Below are 18,036 nucleotides of genomic sequence, written 5' to 3'. Positions count from 1 at the left end.
CACAGGCCCCTCCCCCAGAAGACCAACTAGACGGACAAGTTCCAGGGGACGTCAAGGGACTTAAAGTATGCAGAATAGGAAGATACTCCCCCGTGTTTTGTTTGTTTGTTTTGCTTTTTGATTTGTTTGCTTCCCCCACCCTTTTTTCCTTTCTTTTTCTTTCTCTTTTTCTTCTTTTTTTCTTCCTTTTTTCTTTTTTCTTTTTCTCTTTTCTTTCCTTCTTTCTCTCCTCTCTTTTTCTCCTTTTCCCAATACAACTTGTTTTTGGCCACTCTGCACTGAGCAAAATGACTAGAAGGAAAACCTCACCTCAAAAGAAAGAATCAGAAACAGTCCTCTCTCCCACAGAGTTACAAAATCTGGATTACAATTCAATGTCAGAAAGCCAATTCAGAAGCAGTATTATAAAGCTACTGGTGGCTCTAGAAAAAAGCATAAAGGACTCAAGAGACTTCATGACTGCAGAATTTAGATCTAATCAGGCAGAAGTTAAAAATCAATTGAATGAGATGCAATCCAAACTAGAAGTCCTAATGACGAGGGTTAACGAGGTGGAAGAACGAGTGAGTGACATAGAAGTTGATGGCAAAGAGGGAAACTGAGGAAAAAAGAGACAAACAATTAGAAGACCATGAAGATAGATTAAGGGAAATAAACGACAGCCTGAGGAAGAAAAACTTAACGTTTAATTGGGGTTCCCGAGGGCGCCGAAAGGGACAGAAGGCCAGAATATGTATTTGAACAAATCATAGCTGAAATCTTTGCTAATCTGGGAAGGGAAACAGGCATTCAGATCCAGGAAATAGATCCCCCCCTAAAATCAATAAAAACCGTTCAACACCTCAACATTTAATAGTTAAGCTTGCAAATTCCAAAGATTAAGAGAAGATCCTTAAAGCAGCAAGAGACAAGAAATCCCTGACTTTTATGGGGAGGAGTATTAGGGTAACAGCAGACCTCTCCACAGAGACTTGGCAGGCCAGAAAGGGCTGGCAGGATATATTCAGGGTCCTAAATGAGAAGAACATGCAACCAAGAATACTTTATCCAGCAAGGCTCTCATTCAGAATGGAAGGAGAGATAAAGAGCTTCCAATACAGGCAGGAACTGAAGGAATATGTGACCTCCAAACCAGCTCTGCAAGAAATTTTAAGGGAGACTCTTAAAATTCCCCTTTAAGAAGAAGTCCAGTGGAACAATCCACAAAAACAAGGACTGAATAGATATCATGATGACACTAAACTCATACCTTTCAATAGTAACTCTGAACATGAATGGGCTTAATGACCCCATCAAAAGGTGCAGGGTTTCAGACTGGATAAAAAAGCAGGACCCATCTATTTGCTGTCTACAAGAGACTCATTTTAGACAGAAGGACACCTACAGCCTGAAAATAAGAGGTTGGAGAACCATTTACCATTCAAATGGTCCTCAAAAGAAAGCAGGGGTAGCCATCCTTAGATAAACTAAAATTTACCCCAAAGACTGTAGTGAGAGATGAAGAGGGACACTATCTCATACTTAAAGGATCTATCCAACAAGAGGACTTAACAATCCTCAATATATATGCCCCGAATGTGGGAGCTGCCAAATATATCCATCAATTAATAACCAAAGTGAAGAAATACTTAGATAATGATACACTTATACTTGGTGACTTTAATCTAGCGCTTTCTATACTCAATAGGTCTTCTAAACACAACATCTCCAAAGAAACAAGAGCTTTAAATGATACACTGGACCAGATGGATTTCACAGATATCTACAGAACTTTACATCCAAACTCAACTGAATACACATTCTTCTCAAGTGCACATGGAACTTTCTCCAGAATAGACCACATACTGGGTCACAAATCGGGTCTGAACCGATACCAAAAGATTGGGATCGTCCCCTGCATATTCTCAGACCATAATGCCTTAAAATTAGAACTAAATCTCAACAAGAAGTTTGGAAGGACTTCAAACACGTGGAGGTTAAGGACCATCCTGCTAAAAGATGAAAGGGTCAACCAGGAAATTAAGGAAGAATTAAAAAGATTCAGGGAAGCTAATGAGAATGAAGATACAACCGTTCAAAATCTTTGGGATGCAGCAAAAGCAGTCCTAAGGGGGAAATACATCGCAATACAAGCATCCCTTCAAAAACTGGAAAGAACTCCAATACAAAAGCTAACCTTACACAAAAAGGAGCTAGAGAAAAAACAGCAAATAGATCCTACACCCAGCAGAAGAAGAGAGTTAATAAAGATTCGAGCAGAACTCAGTGAAATCGAGACCAGAAGAACTGTGGAACAGATCAACAAAACCAGGAGCTGGTTCTTTGAAAGAATTAATAAGATAGATAAACCATTAGCCAGCCTTATTAAAAAGAAGAGAGAGAAGACTCAAATCAATAAAATCATGAATGAGAAAGGAGAGATCACTACCAACACCAAGGAAATACAAATGATTTTAAAAACATATTATGAACAGCTATACGCCAATAAATTAGGCAATCTAGAAGAAATGGACTCATTCCTGGAAAGCCACAAACTACCAAAACTGGAACAGGAAGAAATAGAAAACCTGAGCAGGCCAATAACCAGGGAGGAAATTGAAGCAGTCATCAAAAACCTCCCAAGACACAAAAGTCCAGGGCCAGATGGCTTCCCAGGGGAATTCTATCAAACGTTTGAAGAAGAAACCATACCTATTCTACTAAAGCTGTTTGGAAAGATAGAAAGAGATGGAGTACTTCCAAATTCGTTCTATGAGGCCAGCATCACCTTTATTCCAAAACCAGACAAAGACCCCACCAAAAAGGAGAATTACAGACCAATATCCCTGATGAACATGGATGCAAAAATTCTCAACAAGATACTAGCCAATAGGATCCAACAGTACATTAAGAAAATTATTCACCATGACCAAGTAGGATTTATCCCCGGGACACAAGGCTGGTTCAACACTCATAAAACAATCAATGTGATTCATCATATCAGCAAGAGAAAAACCAAGAACCATATGATCCTCTCATTAGATGCAGAGAAAGCTTTTGACAAAATACAGCATCCATTCCTGATCAAAACTCTTCAGAGTGGGGATCCCTGGGTGGCGCAGTGGTTTAGCACCTGCCTTTGGCCCAGGGTGCGATCCTGGAGACCCGGGATCGAGTCCCACGTCGGGCTCCCGGTGCATGGAGCCTGCTTCTCCCTCTGCCTATGTCTCTGCCTCTCAGTCTCTCTCTCTCTCTGTCTCTCTCTGACTATCATAAATAAATTAAAAAAAAAAAACTCTTCAGAGTATAGGGATAGAGGGAACATTCCTCAACATCTTAAAAGCCATCTACGAAAAGCCCACAGCAAATATCATTCTCAATGGGGAAGCACTGGGAGCCTTTCCCCTAAGATCAGGAACAAGACAGGGATGTCCACTCTCACCACTGCTATTCAACATAGTACTGGAAGTCCTAGACTCAGCAATCAGATAACAAAAAGACATTAACGGCATTCAAATTGGCAAGGAAAAGTCAAACTCTCCCTCTTCGCCGATGACATGATACTCTACGTGGAAAACCCAAAAGCCTCCACCCCAAGATTGCTAGAACTCATACAGCAATTTGGCAGTGTGGCAGGATACAAAATCAATGCCCAGAAATCAGTGGCATTTCTATACACTAACAATGAGACTGAAGAAAGAGAAATTAAGGAGTCAATCCCATTTACAATTGCACCCAAAAGCATAAGATACCTAGGAATAAACCTAACCAAAGAGGTAAAGGATCTATACCCTAAAAACTATAGAACACTTCTGAAAGAAATTGAGGAAGACACAGAGATGGAAAAATATCCCATGCTCATGGATTGGCAGAATTAATATTGTGAAAATGTCAATGTTACCCTGGGCAATTTACATGTTTAATGCAATCCCTATCAAAATACCATGGACTTTCTTCAGAGAGTTAGAACAAATTATTTTAAGATTTGTGTGGAATCAGAAAAGAGCCCGAATAGCCAGGGGAATTTTAAAAAAGAAAACCATATCTGGGGGCATCACAATGCCAGATTTCAGGTTGTACTACAAAGCTGTGGTCATCAAGACAGTGTGGTACTGGCACAAAAACAGACCCATAGATCAATGGAACAGAATAGAGAACACAGAAGTGGACCCTGAACTTTATGGTCAACTAATATTAGATAAAGGAGGAAAGACTATCCACTGGAAGAAAGACAGTCTCTTCAATAAATGGTGCTGAGAAAATTGGACATCCACATGCAGAAGAATGAAACTAGACCACTCTCTTTCACCATACACAAAGATAAACTCAAAATGGATGAAAGATCTAAATGTGAGACAAGATTCCATCAAAATCCTAGAGGAGAACACAGGCAACACCCTTTTTGAACTTGGCCACAGTAACTTCTTGCAAGATACATCCACGAAGGCAAAAGAAACAAAAGCAAAAATGAACTATTGGGACTTCATCAAGATAAGAAGCTTTTGCACAGCAAAGGATACAGTCAACAAAACTCAAAGACAACCTACAGAATGGGAGAAGATATTTGCAAATGACGTATCAGATAAAGGGCTAGTTTCCAAGATCTATAAAGAACTTATTAAACTCAACACCAAAGAAACAAACAATCCAATCATGAAATGGGCAAAAGAAATGAAGAGAAATCTCACAGAGAAAGACATAGACATGGCCAACATGCACATGAGAAAATGCTCTGCATCACTTGCCATCAGGGAAATACAAATCAAAACCACCATGAGATACCACCTCACACCAGTGAGAATGGGGAACATTAACAAGGCAGGAAACCACAAATGTTGGAGAGGATGCAGAGAAAAGGGAACCCTCTTACACTGTTGGTGGGAATGTGAACTGGTGCAGCCACTCTGGAAAACTGTGTGGAGGTTCCTCAAACAGTTGAAAATAGACCTGCCCTACGACCCAGCAATTGCACTGTTGGGGATTTACCCCAAAGATTCAGATGCAATGAAACGCCGGGACACCTGCACCCCGATGTTTATAGCAGCAATGTCCACAATAGCCAAACTGTGGAAGGAGCCTCGGTGTCCATCAAAAGATGAATGGATAAAGAAGATGTGGTTTATGTATACAATGGAATATTACTCAGCCATTAGAAATGACAAATACCCACCATTTGCTTCAACGTGGATGGAACTGGAGGGTATTATGCTGAGTGAAGTAAGTCAATCGGAGAAGGACAAACAGTATATGTTCTCATTCATTTGGGGAATATAAATAATAGTGAAAGGGAATAGAAGGGAGGGAGAAGAAATGTGTGGGAAATATCAGAAAGGGAGACAGAACATAGACTCCTAACTCTGGGAAACGAACTAGGGGTGGTGGAAGGGGAAGAGGGCAGGGGGTGAATGGCTGACGGGCACTGAGGGGGGCACTTGACGGGATGAGCACTGGGTGTTATTCTGTATGTTGGCAAATTGAACACCAATAAAAAATAAATTTATTATTAAAAAAAAAAAGACCAGCTGACTGTATTCATGGGTCTCTAATCCTGGGCTTTCTGTTTTATTCCATTGATCAATTTGTTCTTTCGCCAACAATGTGGTTTTTGTTTGTTGATGTTCTCTATTTTCAAGACACCACATTGTCTTGATTACTTAGTTTTTTTGTTTTTTTGTTTTTTAAAGATTTCATTTATTTATTCATGGGAGACACAGAGAGAGAGGCAGAGACACAGGCAGAGGGAGAAGCAGGCTTCATGCAGGGAGCCTGACATAGGACTCGATCCCGGGTCTCCAGGATCAGGCCCTGGACCGAAGGTGCTAAACCACTGAGCCACCCGGCTGCCTGATTATTAGTTTTATAGTAAGTCTTGAAGTCAGGTAGGGGTCCGTCTTCCAACTTTGTTCTTCTCCAGTATTGTGTTATTTGGGGTCTTTTACCTCTCTATATAAATATTAGAATCCATTTGTCTATATCCTTAAGCAGTTTGCTGGGATTGTGATTGAGATTGCGTTGATTCCATAGATCATGTTGGGAAGAACTGACATTTTGGTGATACCCAGTCTTCCTATCCAAGAACACGGAATGTCCCTCCATTTATTGAGTTCTTTGATTTTGTTCATCATACTTTTGTAGTTTTCCCCAAATACATCTTGTACATATTGTTAGATTTATACTATTTCATGTTGGGAATGTTAATATAAATGGTATTGTTTTTAATTTCAAATTTAACTTGTTCATTGTTCTGTAGGAAAGCAGTTGACTTTTGTATATTAGTCTTGCAGCCTACAACCTTGCTATAATCACTTATTAGTTCCTGGAATTTTTTTTCTGTTCTTTCAGATTTTATACATAGATCATGTCATTTGCAAACAGAGTTTTATATCTTCCTTCCCAATATTTATGCCTTTTATTTACCTTTTATTTCCTTTTTCTCCCTTATTGCATTAGCAAGGACTTCTAAGACAATGTTGAAAGGAGTGGCAAGAGGGGACATCCCTGCTCTGTACGTGATCTTAGCGGGAAGGCTTTCAGTTTCTCATTATTGAGTATGATATTAGCCATAGGTTTTTGTAGATATTCATGAAATTCAGAAAGTTCCCCCTCTATTCCTAGTTTATTGATAGAGTTTATCATGAATGAGTGTTAGATTTTGACAAATGCTTTTTCTGCATCTATTGGTATGATCATATGACTTTTCTTTCTTAGTCTGTTGATGGGATGGGTTATATTAATTGATTTTAGAATGGAACCAGCCTTGCATGCCTAGGACAAATCCCACTTGGTCATAGTGTGTAATTCTTATACTTTTTTGGGGATTTGATTTGTTAATATTAATTTTTGAATCTATGTTTCTGAGAGATACTGGTCTGTAGTCTTTTGTAATGTCTTTATCTTGTTTTGGTATTAGGGTAGTGCTGGATAGACAGTAGAAGCTATGCTCTGAAAGACATTATAGAGGAATGGTATAAATTTTTCCTTAAATGTTTGGTAGAATTCACTAGTGGAACCCCTCTGGGCCTGGTGCTTTCTGTTTTGGAAGATTATCAATTATTGATTCAACATCTTTAATAGATGTAAGCCTATTCAAATTGTCTATTTCTTGTGTGGATTTTGGCAAATTCTGTCTTTTAGGGAATTGATCCACTTTCTCCAGGTTATCAGATTTGTGGGCATAGAGTTGTTTATAGTGTTGCTTTTTTTATCTTTTTAATTTCCATGGCATCTATAGTGATGCCCCTTCTTTCATTTCTCTATTAGTAATTTATGTCCGCCCCCCCCCCCCTTTTTTTTTTCTTAGCTTGGCTAGAAGCCTGTTGGTTCTATCAATCTTTTCAAGAATCAGCTTTTGGTTTGTTGATGTTCTCTATTTTCAAAAATATTAATTTCTGCTCTCATTATTTCTTTTCTTTTGCTTTTGGGGGTTTAGTTTTCTCTTGTTTTTCCAGTTTCCTAAGGTGGAAAATTATTGACTATAGATCTTTTTTCTAATATGTTCATTCGGTCCTACAAATTTCCTTCTAAGTACTTGCTTTCACTGCATTCCACAAATTTTGATAAATTATGTTTTCATTTTCATTTATTTCAAAATATTTTTTAATTTCTCCTATTTCTTCTTTGACCCACCTGTTATTTATAAGGGTGTTGTTTAATCTCTGTGTATTTGGGGATTTCCCAGCTGTCTTTCTGTTACTGGCTTCTCGTTTACTTCTCCTGTGGTCTAAAAGCAAACATTGTGTGATTTCTGTTCTTTTCAATTCGTTATGGTGTGTTTTGTGGTGTCCCAGAACGTGGTCTGTCATGGTGAATGTTCTAGGTGAGCTTCAGAAGGATGTGTATTCTGCCCATTGTGGGATGAAGTGGTCTGTAGGTGTCAGTTACATCCCATTGATTAATGGTGTTGTTGAGTTCAGCTCTGTTCTTGTTGATTTCTGTTGATGTGTCTGTCCATTTTTGAGACGGGGTTATTGAATTTTCCAACTGTGATGGCAGATATGTCTGTCTTTCCTTGTGGTTCTGTTAGTTTTTGCCTTATATAGTTTGACATTCTGTTGTTGGGTATGTACATGTTGAGTATGTCTTTTTTGGAGAGTTGATCCCTTTATATGTAGGTAATGCCTGATTATTTTATGCATTTATTCATTCACTCATTTATTTTAAGATTTTATTTATTTATTCATGAAAAACAGAGGGTCAGAGAAATAGGCAGGGGTGAAGCAGACTCCTCAGAGGGAGCCTGACATGGGATTTGATCCTGGGACCCCTGAGATCATGCCCTGAGCCAAAGGCAGTCGCTCAACCACTGAGCCATCCAGGTGTCCTAAGGATTCGGTAATGCCCGTTTAAATTCCTGGTAACTTTCCTTGCTTTGAAGTCTGTTCTGTCTGAAATGTAGTTACTCTTACTTTTCTTTGATTAGTTGTCAGCATGGTATATTTTCTCCATGTGTGTACTTTTAATTAGCCTGTGTCTTTATGTTTGAAGTGGGTTACTTGTACACAACATGTAGCTAGGTCTTCTGTTCTTATCTACTCTGAGGAGCTCTTTTGTATAAAATGATTCATTTAGGCCATTAACATTCAGAGTGATTATTGATTTCCTGGGTAACATCTGCCGTGTTTGTTACTGTTTCTGTTCATTGCCCTTGTTCTTTGTTTCTATTTGTCTTTGACTTGTGTGTGTGTGTGTGTGTGTGTGTGTGTGTGTGTGTGTGTGGTTTTAATTGAGCACGTTGTAGGATTCTGGTTTTCTCCCTTAGCATATCCGTTATGCCTGTGTTTTTGCTATTTTTGGTCGCTGCCCCAGTGTTGGCATTGTGCATTCACAACTAATCCAAGTCCACCTTCAGATGACACTGTACCACTTCATGAGTCATGCGGATACGCTGAAATAGCAGACTTGTCCCTTGCATCATTGCTGTCTTTCATTTCACTGACACAGGAACGTGCTGAAGAACGTGTGTATAGAAGCACACACAGCAGACACATTGCTGCTACTGTTGTTGCAGATAAATTATTTGTTAGATCCATTAAGAAAAAGTAAAAATGTTTTTATTCTACCTTCATTTATTCCTTCTACAGTTCTCTTCCTTTCTCTGTGTAGATTCAAGTTTCTGACCCATATATGTGTGTGTGTATATATATATTTTTTCCTTCTCTCTTTAAAAGACTGTTAAACATTTCTTGTGAGGCAGGTCTACTGGCAACCAACTCCATTAATTTTGGTTTGTTGGAGAAGGTCTTATGTCTCCTTCACTGTTGACTGGTACTCCTGCGGAGCGCACAGTTGTGTGTTGGTGATGTTTTTCTCCCAACACCTTGTACTTCATTCCACTCTCTCCTTGCTGGCATGGTCTCTGGCAACAGTTGGATTTGCTTCTCATCTTTGTTTCTCTGTAGGTAAGGTGGTATTTTTCCCATGGCTTCTTTGCGAATTTTTCCTTTACCTTTGGTTTTCTGTAATTTGAAAATGACAGGCCTCGGGATCGTTTCTTGACATATATCCCGCTTAGTCCCCTGACCATCCTCCATCTGTGTGGTTTGAGGTCAAAGTTGAGTTTGGGGAAATTCTCGTGTCAGATTTTCCTTCTGTTCCTTTCTGTCTTCTTCCGGCAAGCCCATTATGTTTCTTTTACACCTTTAGCATCATTGTCCCCTTGTATATTCTGTCCTGAGTTTTTCTTCCATTCTTGGTTCTCCTTGGTTTTGGGTTTTTGAGTTCTTCGTTACTGTGTCCTCTGGTTCTGGGGTTTGTAGCTCCATCTTGCTCACGAGCCCATTGGGGCCATTCTGGGTAGTCTAATTTTCTGTTAGCGATTTGATCTCTCATATTTCTTTCTGGTTCTTAGAATTTCAGTCTCACTGCTTTCATTGTGCATCTGTCCTTGCATGTCGTCTCAGCCCTTCGAGTATTCATCACAGTTGTTTTAAATTCTTGGTCTGGTAATTCTGGTAATTCAGACAACCCCTGCTTGTCTGGTTCTGGTGCTTGCTTTGAACCCTCAGACTGTGTTTTTGCCTCTTGATGCACCTCATAAGTGGCCTCTCACTAGCAGGACATGAGGGAGCAGTTACGAGGAAGTGCTGTACCTAAGCCTGCAGGAGTATGGTGGTGTGGTCTCCGGTCTCCCTGTTGAGGAGGGCTCAGCTCCCACTGCAAACCTCACAGGTGCCTCTCGGTTTCTTTCCCCTGCTATGTGAGCCAGTGTGCCTAGAGGGAGCTGAAGTTGGGCATTTCTCTTCCTCCAGGTCAGCTTGGCTCTGGTTAGAGGACAGGCTTTGTTAAGAACAGGATGCTCAGGGGCTTTACAGAATGGTGCCTTCTTCCCACCCCTGCCAGAAGCTGCTTACTGTGGGAATGCATTTGAGCCTCCGGGGTAAATTTCACAGTATCGTGGGGGCCCTGTGACTGGATCCCCCCGTATTCCTCTCTGAGTTGGCTGTGCGTAGGCCCCTGCTTCTGGAGGTGGGCTTCCTGTATTCTCCTGTCTGTAATCAGGGGCCAGCAGTTTGACCTGGGTATGATCCAAGAAGACTTGTTGAATTCTCAGTCTGTTCAACTTTTTTACTTGTTGGGACAGTGTGGTGACTCCAAGTCCCTTGGATGCCAAACCAGAACTCAGAAGTCCCTTTTCTTGGGTATTTATTGCCGTGTATTTTTATATACATGTTAATGAGAGAAAATCACATTCACTTAAATGACTGCCTTTTAGTTGGACAGTTAGGAGTTTCAGCTGACCCACAGACCTGTTGAACCACCACCGTACTTGAGAAAGACAAGGTGTCTGTCCCTCCAGGAAATTCTCTCCTGCCCCCTTGTTGTCTAGTCCCTGTGTCATCTTTGGCCCTAGGCAGCTGCCATCATCATCAGAGATTGATTTTTGCCTTTTTTCCTATAAGTGGAATCCTACAGTACATGCTTTTCTGATGCCTGCTTCTTGGAGTGTGACCTGTCCATGTTGTATATATCAGGAGACCTTCCCCTTTCGTTGTTGACAAGTATTCTGTTGTGACTGTACCACACACACTTTATTCATATACTCGTCGAAGCAGCTCTTGTCTGCTTCTGGTTTTTGACAGTTGTGAATAAAGCTGCTCTAAATGTGTGTATGTGGGTCTTTGTATGCACTTGTATTTTCATATATGAGTAATAAGTATCTGCCATCCCATTGCCAGGTTGTGTGCGAAGTGCATTTCACAGTGTAAGGAGTGGTTGTGGTGGTGGCCATGCCATCTTACACCTGCCCCAGTGCTGTGTGAGCGAGCCAGCTCCTGGCTCATGGCTTTGTGATGACTTGATCCTGTCATTTGGTTTTGGCCACTAGTGGTATACAGTAGGGAGCACAGTATGCGTTCAGCTTGACTGAACTACTGACAGTTGAGGGTGTTGACCATCTTTTTCTTTGTTGGTCATTTGTTTGTCTTTTCTTTCCTGTTTTTATTTCAGCCTTCTGCTCACATCTTTTGCCTAGAATTTTATTGGATTTATTTTACTCATAAGGCACAACAGTTCTTTATTCTGGGTGCAGGTCATTGGTCAGATGTGTGTTTGCAGAAATCTTCTCTCCCTTTGATCTCTTGCGGTTTTATTCTCTAATAGTTTATTTTGAAAAGCTGAGATTTTCTGTTTTAATGGAGTCCAATTTCTGTATCTTGAGTCCCTGCTTGCTCTCAGAGATTTTTACTCCAAGGTCTTGGAGACTGTCTCCTCTTTTATTCCCCATGTTTACAGCAGCTAGCTAGACTCAGAACAGTCTTGGTTACTTGTGGTCAAATTAAACATACTTAATGCTTATGAAACAAATTGGTGAAAAAAGTGGGTTTTGTTTTGTTTTGTTTTTTCATTTAGATCAACAGGAGGCCCTTCAGGTCGGAGTGGACATCGGATGGTAGCCTGGAAGAAACAGTTAATCCTTTTTGGTGGCTTCCATGAGAGTACAAGGTTGGTACCAATAGCAGAACATCTTTCTTTCTGGGAACAGTAAGGAGTGGACCTTTTGTGGGAGGAACCTTTCTGAATACGCATAGAAAATGCTGCTCATCCCCTAAAACCAGAGCCAACTTTGTGGATGCTGTCAGTGTCTTGAAATTCTTTTTTCTTTTTTTAGATTTATTTATTTATTTATTCATGAGAGACAGAGACTGAGAGAGGCCAAGACATAGGCAGAGGGAGAAGCAGGTTCCTCATAGGGAACCTGACTGGGGACTCAGTCCTGGATCCCAGGATCATGACCTGAGCCAAAGGCAGGTGCCCAACCGCTGAGCCACCCAGGTGTCCCAGTGTCTTGAAATTCTTAATAGTCCTTGAGTAATAGGCTCTTCATTTTTATTTTACACTGAGACCTGCAAATGATCTGGCCAGTCCTAACACCGGATTCTCACACTTTAGCCTGATACAGAATCCTCTGGAGGACTTGTTAAAAGTCTGGTTGCTGGGCCTCACCCTCTGGTTTCTGACTCATTAGGCCTGGGGCAGGGTCTAAGAATCTGCATTTCTGCAAATTTGCAGGCGATGCTGGTACTTCTGGCCAGGGCACTCCACTCTGAGAGCTTCTGGGCTAAAATAATTTTTAACTTATCTGGGTTGGGGAATGCAACAAAGAGCAGTGATGTCTGAAGAGGGGCTTTCCATGTGCCTGTGTGTGGCAGCATTGGTAAGAGCCATGATCATGGGTTCCATGTGTGCGCTCACTGCAGGCCAACCTAACAGGGTCTCTGCTTGTTGGGAGCCTGTCCTCCACACCATAGCTTCTCAAGTGTCCTGAGTTCAGTCCAGAGAAACGAGATGTGTGGTGACAGGTCATTTTGTCTGTCACCATCATAATGCAGTGCTAAGCTGTCCTGTCTGGCAACGTCCCGTTCGTTGGGCTTTGCCTCTGAGCAGGCCCCACGTGGAGAAGGGTAGGTGGGTGTTTCCTAATGGCTGTGTTCTACACTTCCCTCTCCTAACCTCTTAGGAAATAGCAGAGCCCTCAGTTTGTTTGTTTGTTTGTTTGTTTATTTAGATTTTATTTATTTATTCATGAGAGACACAGAGGCAGAGAAACACAGGCAGAGGAAGAAGCAGGCTCCATGCACGGAGCCCGACATGGGATTCAATCCTGGGTCTCCAGGATCACACCCTGGGCTGAAGGCGGCGCTAAACCTCTGAGCCACCTGGGTTGTCCAGAGTCCTCAGTTTATTAACTGTCATGGCAACTCTCACATTTCTGTCACCTTATGGGTCCATTTGCACAAATTTTTTTTCTGATAATGACTGGCTCCTAAGTCAGTTGTCGTACATGGATGTGAAGGAGGTCAAGTTAGGCATCTTGCAGTTTTCATCCCCCTTTAATCCAGTCTTAATTGAGATGTGGTGGTATAGATTTGACTCAGTTAAAGCTGCAGTGTTTCTTCATGAATAAAGACGTTTTATTAATGGAGAAAGGGGGATATAAATTCTTCAGTGCTTTCAGAAGGGATTTTAAAAGCATAATTCAAGTTAAGTAGTGATTTTGTGTCCCTAAATGTGTAACTTGGCTGTAATAATGCTTTAATACTGAGTCTCAAAGAGCATGCCATTGGCAGGGCAGGTTATGCTCCTGCGTCATGGATGAGGAAGCCAGGCTCACCAGGGCTGAGTGGGGTGGAGTGCTTGTGTGTAGGCACCCCCCCCCCCACTACCCTCTCTGCTCTGCAGGTGTGCGGCAACTTACCACCATTTTATTTATTTTATTTTATTTTATTTTATTTTATTTTATTTTATTTTATTTTATTTTATTTTATTTTATTTTATTATTTTATTATTTTATTATTTTATTATTTTATTATTTTATTTTATATTTTATTTTAATTTTTTATTTTATTTTTAAAGATAGATTGATTGATTTGAGAGAGAGAGAGAGAAAGAGGCAGACACAGGAGAGAGAAGCAGGCTGCATGCCGGGAGCCTGATGTGGGACTCGATCCCGGGACTCTAGGATCACGCCCTGGGCCAAAGGCAGGCGCCAAACCGCTGAGCCACCCAGGGATCCCCCTTACCACCATTTTAGATGAGAGAGCCCAGGCTGTTTTTAAAACTTTATACCTAAGGGATTGTCATGTGTTATTTATTCTTGACACTTTTTTTTTAAAAAAAACAAGGAATTATTTGTTGTATGCACGGGGATTCATGAGTGTGTCACATGGGGATTCATAGGTGTCTTGGTGCATTAATTCACCACTTTTGCAAGAGATGGTGGGGCCAGCACGGGCCCTGCCCCTGGGAGCTCACAGGTTTAATTTGTGGTTGTAATTTGCAACTTTTTTAAAATCAGAACTGTTTTCAAAACTGTTATCATCTGTTACCTTGCATAAAATTGTTTTTAAAGTATGTAAACACACAGAAAAAAACGAAGATACTAGTAAAGCTACCTATGTAGTTACCTTCCATATGAAAAAAAAAATCAGTTTGACTTTTCAAAACTAAAGAGGGCAGCCTAGGTGGCTCAGCGGCTTAGCGCCACCTTCAGCCCAGGATGTGATCCTGGAGACCCGGGATCGAGTCCCATGTCAGGCTCCCTGCATGGAGCCTGCTTCTCCCTCTGCCTGTGTCCTGCCTCTCTTTCTCTGTGTCTCTCATGAATAAATAAAATCTTAAAAAAAAAACAAAACAGAACAGTTGAATTTATGTGCGGAATAGAACTTTTGTACTGAAAATCTGCAGTGTGAAATCTAAGGAAACATAGAATCTAGTGATGCCTTCTCAGAACTCTGAGCCTCTATTCCTCAGTTCATGTATGAAAAGCCATCCCGTGGTGGCTGCATCTTAGAGGGTGCTGGTCAGCAGGGTCGCCCGCCAGGGCCACCTGTGTACCATGCTGTGTGCAGCTGAGCACCCCAGCCAGCACTTTCCCCTGGAGGCCCTTCCCGGCACTGGCTGCAGGGTGCCATGCTCAGGGTAGTGGACAGGATTGCTCAGACCCTTGGATGGTTTTGCAGTTCAGTCCTGGCTGGCTATTTTGAACAACCTGGAGAGCATCTCATATTCTGGTGTCATTCTGACCCGGGCTCCTTGGCTTTGCCTGTGGCTGTATATGACATTACATCAGGGCACTGCTTTCCCATGCACGGACTCCTTGCCAAGGCCACTTCTGCATTCAAGTCCTTTTCCTCTTAAGCCCCAGCAGCATGAGGCCAGACGCAGCCATGGGCCCCCCCTTGTTGCCACCCAGCTCCTGGGCTCCAGGGACTGGCCTCTGACGCGCCAGTTTCAGGTATACTCAGCTTGGCTCACAGTTCTGGACTAGCTTTAGGTGTCTCCTTTCTAAGTGTTCACTTGGCTCTGTAATTTATGAGCTTAAAATTACACACGTGGTAACTTAATGTAATTATTTTCAAGGCTGTGATTTTGTAAACTTTGTAAGGAAGTATGGTATAACTTTCAGACTAAAAAGGCTTTCAGATCCTGGCAAATTACTGTATTTCTGTGAGCTAGCATTATCTCTAGTCTCCAGATGCAAACTCATATATACCTGTGGTCCTTTCATGTGGATTTAGACTGTAATGAAACTGGTAACTTACTACAAATGGCAGAAAATTCACCTTTAATTTGAATCAGGTTCATGTTTTAATGTCCCTGTTTTCTTGTTTGTGTTTCTGTGTGATAACCAGAGACTACATCTACTACAATGATGTGTACGCCTTCAATCTGGACACGTTCTCCTGGAGTAGACTATCCCCGTCAGGGGCTGGGCCCACACCCAGATCAGGCTGCCAGATGTCTGTCACTCCCCAGGGTGGCATTGTCATCTATGGGGGCTACTCGAAGCAGGTAGGATACGGCACGTAGAGAAGCAGGCCCTCCTCTCTGGCGTTGCCTCTTTCACTTTCAACAAGAATGAAAACCTCCAAATAGGATTGCATATCGAAATAGAGATGGGTATAATGTTCATCTCTTCCCCTGTGAACATATTAAGACTTTTTCACCCATATTGTGTTGTAACCCATGTAGCCCCAAACATGCTGCAATGTGAATAATTCCTATTTGGCAAGGGTGGAGGAGTGGAAGTGGGGGGATGGGTCTTGATGCCTAAGCCACAGACCCTACCATACAGTGCTTTCTAGTAGGTAGAACAGGCCATGGTTGCTCCAAGCCACACAGACACGTTGAAGTGACCTCTCTGGGTGCATGTGTGTGAGTGTGACTTGCTGGCTCTGGTGTGTATCCCCCACACGAGGTGCTCTTCACAGCGTCTGAAGCCCACAAGCTGCACCTCATCAGCTTGTACATGCCCGTGAGCCCCAGAGGGATGGAGTGGGGTCGCACTGCAGGCTTTTTCTTAGCCTCTATATTTAAAAAATTTCTCCAACACAGAATGACTTAAAAGACTTAGTGAGGTGAGACTTAACATCCTCCTACCTAGAGCCTCCAGTAGTTAGCGCTCTGCTGTCCTTGCTTCATCACACAGTGGTTCACATCTATGCTGCTGTCCATCCACCCATCTTTCTGGGTGAATTTCAAAGAAAAGCGCAGACACCTGTACACTTGCCCCTGAATACTGGGGCAGGCGTATCAGCCAGTAGAGTTCAGCATTCAGATTTTTTTTTTTTTTTTTTTTAGATTTTTTTTTTTTTTAAGATTTTATTTATTTATTCATGAGAGACACACACAGAGAGAGAGGCAGAGACACAGGCAGAAGGAGAAGCAGGCTCCATGCAGGGAGCCTGACGCAGGACTCGATCCTTGGTCTCCAGGATCACGCCCTGGGCTGAAGGCGGCACTAAACTGCTGAGCCACCAGGGCTGTCCAGATTTTTTTTTTTTAAGATTTTATTTATTTATTCATGAGAGACACAGAGAAAGAGAGGCAGAGGGAGAAGCAGACCCTAAATCCCTGAGCCACCCAGGCGTCCCAGATTTTACCTATATTTACTTTACATAATCTCCACATCCATTGAGGGGCTCAGATTCTTGACCCCAAGATCAAGAGTCACATGTTCTTCCAGCTGAGACAACCAGGCATCCCTCAACATTCCATTTTTTTTTCCAACATTCCATTTTTAATGTACAGTTGATACGTGGTGAAGTTCACATGTCTTAGGTGTGTACTTACGGATTGTGACTCATACATGGGTGTGGGTGCTTGGAGCCCTCATCTGCCATGCCCTTCCCCCACCCAGAGGCTGGTGCCAGTCTGCTGTGCCCCACCTTAGACTCGACATGCCTGTTCTAGGACTGTTGACAGATGGGCTTGTTTGAGGAAGACTTCCTTCGTTCAACATGCTTCTGAGATCCGACTGAGTTATACATTTTGGTTGCTTGCTTCTTCATGCCGAGCCATATTCTGCTATGACACACACAGTTTATTTTTTATCGATGGACACAGGGCTGTTTCCAGTTTTCGGTCATTACAGACAAAGGTGCTGTGAACGTTCCTTGTATAGATCACTATGGCTCTACTGAGTTTTGGGGCAAGTACCCAGGAGTGGGACAGCTTGGGTCACAGGGTGGAGATTGTTGCAGCTCTTCCCACAGTAGTCGCCTCATGCCCTCGCCAACACTTGATGGCACCAGTCTTTTTTATTCTCAGCCATTCTGGCAGATGTGTGGTGTCTGTCTCATTGTGGTTTTAAATCTCATTTCCCACAGATGGAGTGGGCCCTGTGACTTGGGCTGAGCAGGTCGCCTGTGGGCGGTCAGGATAACGTAGGCAAGGAGTCCAACCTGCAGTGGGGGAGTGTCCTGTGTCTGCTCTATTTCTCACCCCTCTGGCCCAGTAAGTGTTGGCCCTGCTGCTCATGAAGTGGCCAGCCTTTGTTTTGGACAGAGGATGTTGATTGTTTTCTGGACTCAGCTAGTTGTTTGACAGTCAGGAGGGCCTGAGGTACAGGCTGCTTTGGCCACAAGCTGTGCCTCTGCCCACATCTTGTGCTTCATAGAAGGAACCAGGCAGTGTCCAGAAGGGAACCTTGTGAAGCTAATGCCATTTTAATTATTTTTTTTTAATTTTTATTTATTTATGATAGTCACACAGAGAGAGAGAGAGAGGCAGAGACACAGGCAGAGGGAGAAGCAGGCTCCATGCACCGGGAGCCCGACG

At 42.2% G+C, this 18,036-nt stretch overlaps 1 protein-coding gene across 3 annotated transcripts in view; it reads left to right on the top strand.

The window, feature by feature from the left end:
- Window positions 1–18,036, top strand: part of KLHDC4 (kelch domain containing 4) — a 57,673-nt gene that overhangs the window by 30,758 nt on the left and 8,879 nt on the right. For all 3 annotated transcript variants that reach the window (XM_077891088.1, XM_077891087.1, XM_077891089.1), the window contains 2 exons: window positions 11,827–11,919; window positions 15,609–15,768. In XM_077891088.1, the coding sequence (XP_077747214.1) occupies window positions 11,827–11,919; window positions 15,609–15,768 (253 nt within the window). The remainder of the gene's footprint in view (window positions 1–11,826; window positions 11,920–15,608; window positions 15,769–18,036) is intronic.

This window comes from Canis aureus, chromosome 3, assembly GCF_053574225.1.
Source record: "Canis aureus isolate CA01 chromosome 3, VMU_Caureus_v.1.0, whole genome shotgun sequence".
NCBI lineage: Eukaryota > Metazoa > Chordata > Mammalia > Carnivora > Canidae > Canis > Canis aureus.
This window is presented reverse-complemented; position numbering and strand designations above follow the sequence as displayed.